The 4,600-nt window shown below is 36.0% G+C and overlaps 1 protein-coding gene across 1 annotated transcript in view; it reads left to right on the top strand.

Moving 5' to 3' along the window:
* Positions 1–4,600, top strand: part of FNIP1 (folliculin interacting protein 1) — a 193,511-nt gene that overhangs the window by 147,492 nt on the left and 41,419 nt on the right. Inside the window, exons 5-8 of the mRNA XM_006899066.1 lie at positions 46–129; positions 1,550–1,621; positions 2,241–2,376; positions 2,889–3,090. Coding sequence (XP_006899128.1) covers positions 46–129; positions 1,550–1,621; positions 2,241–2,376; positions 2,889–3,090 — 494 coding nt within the window. The remainder of the gene's footprint in view (positions 1–45; positions 130–1,549; positions 1,622–2,240; positions 2,377–2,888; positions 3,091–4,600) is intronic.

Raw genomic sequence — 4,600 nt, 5'->3', positions numbered from 1 at the left:
TCTAACAGCCCTCTTTCATGTGTATTTTACGTTTTTGCCATGTAGGTCTTTCACAGTTCTGCAGCCCCAGGCGGGCATTCTCTGAGCAGGGTCCGCTCCGCCTGATCAGGAGCGCCTCTTTCTTTGCAGGTTTGCGATGTGCTGTGTGGGTAGACTAGTTGGTGTGCCCCAGCGGCTTCAGTCTGTAGTTAAGCTGTGGAAACAAGAAAGTAGACAAATGCAAGTGATGAGAATGTAAAAAAAACAAAATAAAACCGATAATTAATTTCTGCAACGTATGTTCTGAAAATTTCCAGAAACTAAGTTATCATTTGAGATGGTAACTTTCATAATGCTTTTCATTTCTTATCTTTGTACCATATTGATTTTAATTTTATAATTTAAAACCAAATTTTAATATTAAATGATTTCTCATAATGCCAAGTGGAATTTTTTGTGTGATATTATCTTGTTTCCATGGCTGAGTAGCTTTTTACCATAATTCACCAATTGTTGAAAATATCGTATTATTCTTATAAGATTTCTGATCTACACAAATCCAAAAGATACATTGTTCTTTTTTTTTTATAGATTGTTCTTAGAGCTAAGATTTAGATGAACAAGCACCATCGTAATGCTTATTGAAATAATGTTGTATATGATTATATTCATATTAAATTGAGATTTTGACATGTGTATACTTGCTTCTGTAGTCAGAATTCTAATTATTACCCATGTTTATTAGCTAACATTTCAGCCTTCTGGTGGAAATTACTGCTAACATATGAACAAATTTGCTTCTGTTGATTTAAGATTGCTTTCAATTTAGCCTTTTCATCTTGTTTTAATATTTATTTCCTTTACAAAAAAAATATGAAGAAGACCTAGCATAGAAAATTAACAAAAATTTATATTAGCCATCTTGTTTGCTTGAGAACCTATGTTGTTGTTGTTTGTTGATTGCTGTTGAGTTGAACACAACTTATAGCAACCCTATGAACAAAAGTCCTGAAGTCTTTTTACAGCTATCATCATTTATCAAAGTTCATGGAGTTTCCAGAGGCATGTTGTTTAGGAAGTGAATGCCACTTCTCCTTCCAAAGAGATAACTGTAGTATTATGATTATTATATTTTTAATCTAAGATATATTACCCAGTTTTCCTAAACTTATTATTTTGAATAATTTTGAACATACATGAAAGTAAGCAGAAGAGTAGAGCAAGCATTACTATACCTAGCACTTGGTCCCAGCAGTCACTTTGAGTTTTCTCATTTAGTATTACGTTTTGAATATTTTTTTATATCTAGTATTCTTTTAAAATATTAATTTTGTGTTCCTTTAATTAGATATTATGTTGTGGATCACTTTTGTCATACTACATGTCAGATATTCAAATAGATCCCAAAGCTTGTTCAACTGAATAATAGCTCTTGGTGTTGGGTTGGTGTCATGCTGTTGAAAAAAATAAAGGAATGCAATGAAATGAGCATGACTTAATTTGTTACTTAGGAGCAGCATCCACCTGTATAGCATATAATCTAAAACTGACTGTTTACTTTGATTCACAGTTCACAGCAATCCAATGGACATGCCCGGAAGAGAGCTGAATGAGGACAGAGACAGTGGCATAGCACGCTCTGGTAACACAAGTTCATGCAATAATCCCGTTTAGTATGAGATAGTTGTTGCAGCATTGCTTTGTTTTTGGACCTTGTGTTTACCATCAAGTATTATATGCACAGTTTGTTAATGTTCAGTATTAGCCTTATAAGAGAAGCTTAAAAAGAGCAGAGAGTGGCATCTTCATGTAAATGGTTAGAGTTGTTAATTTTACTTTACCCTCTGCTGAACCTGGAAGAGTGCACATTGACCTAGACCTTGCCAGTAAAACAATACAGTTTTGCCCAGATACTGCTTAGAAACCTGACTCAGTCTGGTGGCCAGTGGGATTAAGCCTTGTTACGAACTAACACTTTCTTCTTTACTGGGAAGAATATCAAAAGGAGATGGTCTCAGAGTCTATGTCACTCTTAGCTCTTTTGGTTTTATGATCTTATTACAGCACTTTTTTTTTAAAATGGGAATTTTAAAAAGGGAGGCCTGCTTATGTAACAAAATGAAATATCTGAGTCACCCAACTCTTGATTGTTAAAAACAAAATTTTCTTTTGTGCTTAGTCATTGTTGAGATATATAATATTTTTATAATATATGTGTGTGTGTGTGTGTGTGTATAATATTTGTTTTTCTAATTTAACAGCATCTCTAAGCAGTTTGCTTATCACTCCATTTCCCTCTCCAAATTCTTCACTTACTCGAAGTTGTGCCAGTAGCTATCAACGACGTTGGCGACGCAGCCAAACTACAAGCTTGGAGAATGGGGTATTTCCTAGATGGTAAGTTGGAAGTTAAAACAAGGTTGCATAGTTTCTTGAACACATTTGGATTTTTTTTCCATCCAAGAGATTTGACATATTCTTTGTATTTTAAATTTGCAACTGAAAATATATTGCACACTTTTTTCCCTTTTTTCCTTCCTTGACTTTACTGCTATAATAAAAACTAAGATTCAAATAGATGTTGAAACATTCAAGAGATTGTACTAGACACATCTGAAAACCTTGAAATTTAGACAATTTTAGGCTAATTTTGATTTTTTTAAAATGACCTACTTTTTTTGGTGGCTTCTAAATAGACAACTATTCCTAGTCAGACCTTATAATAATATGTCTCATTATTAGAATGAAGGAATGGCCAATAGACTTCTAAAAATAGGTTTATTTTCTAAAAGATATGTATTGATAAGAATTTTTAGATTTGTTGGGTAAATTGGCAGAAGACCTTTAGCTTGCCTGCTTAACTGGCAAGAAGATTGAATTGTCATTAATAATGTTAATTATTTTTAAAGGTCCATAGAAGAAAGCTTTAATCTGTCAGATGAAAGCTGTGGCCCTAACCCAGGAATTGTGAGGAAAAAGAAGATTGCAATTGGAATAATCTTTTCATTATCTAAAGATGAAGATGAAAATAGCAAATTTCATGAATTATTTTTTTCACATTTTCCTCTTTTTGAAAGCCACATGAATAAATTAAAGAGTGCAATAGAACAGGTGAGTAGAATCATGATTTGATTTCTTGGTGGTATTTCTTTTGAATCTTATTTTCTCTATATAAGCAATATATTCATTTGACACTAAGAGTAATAGGCACTGTGCAGGTACTCTACTTTGGAAAAATATAAATAAATCGAAATCTTTCAAAGATACTTGTTACTTAATAAATATATAAAGTAATTAATTATTAATTTGACACCAAGATTAACTAGCACTGTGCAGGTACCATACTTTGGAAAAATGCAAATAGACAGCAAATCTTTTTAAGATTTAAGATACTTAACAGCTTTCATCCCAGTCAGGATGGGAGTGTTGGAGACAGTGCGATTGGCACAGGACAGAGCGGAGCTTAGGGCTGTTGTACATAGGGTCGCTATGAGTCACAAGCGACTCGATGGCACATAACAACAACAACAACAGCTTTCATTTGTTTGACTCCACAATCAACACTCTTGATACTAGCAGCCAAGAAATTGGAAGATGAATTGCATTGGAAAAGTCTGCTGTTAGGGATAGCTCCATTGTACTGAAGAGCAATGATGTCAGTCTGGAGGCGAAGGTGCATCTGATACAGGCCATGGTCTTCACAATTACTTTCTGTGAATCAGAGAGCTGGACAATGACTAGGGATGATGGAAGGTGAATTAGGGGTGCCTTTAACCTTCTCCGGTGGTGCTGGAGAAGAGTATTGAATATACCATGGACTGCTAAGAGAACAAGCAGGTCTGTCCTGGAGAGGGTGAAATCAAGCTGCTCCTTTGAGGCACAGATGATGAGGCTCTGTCTCATATGCTTTGGGCACGTTGCAAGGAGGGGTCAGTCCTTGGAGAGGGACATCATGCTTGGAAGGGTGGAGGCACAGTGCAAGAGAAGAAGACCCTGGTTGAGATGGATTGATTCAGTGACTGGGGTAAGGGGTGGATCGAAGTGTCAGAGACAAAAAGATTGGCTCAGGATAGAGCAGGGTTTAGAGCTGTTATACATGGTGTCACTGTGAGTCACAAGCGACTTGATGGTACATAACAATAACATTATTTAATAAAATATCTAAAGTAATGAATTTGTTTAATAAATAGTTCAGAATCTACAATGTAGTAGATGTAGCTTTGTTGTTGTTGTTGTTGTTGTTGTTATGTGCCGTCGAGTCATTTGCGACTCATAGTGACCCGATGTACAACACCCTAAACCCTGCTCTATGCTGTGCCAATAGCATTGCCTCTGACAAACCCATCCCGATTACCCCAGTCACTGAATCAGTCCACCTCATAGAGGGTCTTCCCCTCCTGCACTGTCCCTCCACCCTACCAAGCGTGATGTCCCTCTCTAAGGACCTGTCTCTCCTTACAACATGTCCAAGGTATGTCAGATGAAGCCCCAGAATCCTTGCCTCTATGGAGTAGCCTGGTTTAACCCTCTCTAGGATAAATCTGTTTGTTTTTTTGACGGTCCATGGTACATTCAATAGTCTTCTCCAGCACCACAGCTCAAAGGCATCAATTCTCATTCT

Source organism: Elephantulus edwardii, unplaced genomic scaffold, assembly GCF_000299155.1.
Source record: "Elephantulus edwardii isolate Elephantulus edwardi_28Jun2011 unplaced genomic scaffold, EleEdw1.0 scaffold00245, whole genome shotgun sequence".
Lineage (NCBI taxonomy): Eukaryota > Metazoa > Chordata > Mammalia > Macroscelidea > Macroscelididae > Elephantulus > Elephantulus edwardii.
The sequence above is the reverse complement of the archived record's forward strand: the minus strand, read 5'-3'. Positions and strand labels throughout refer to the sequence as shown.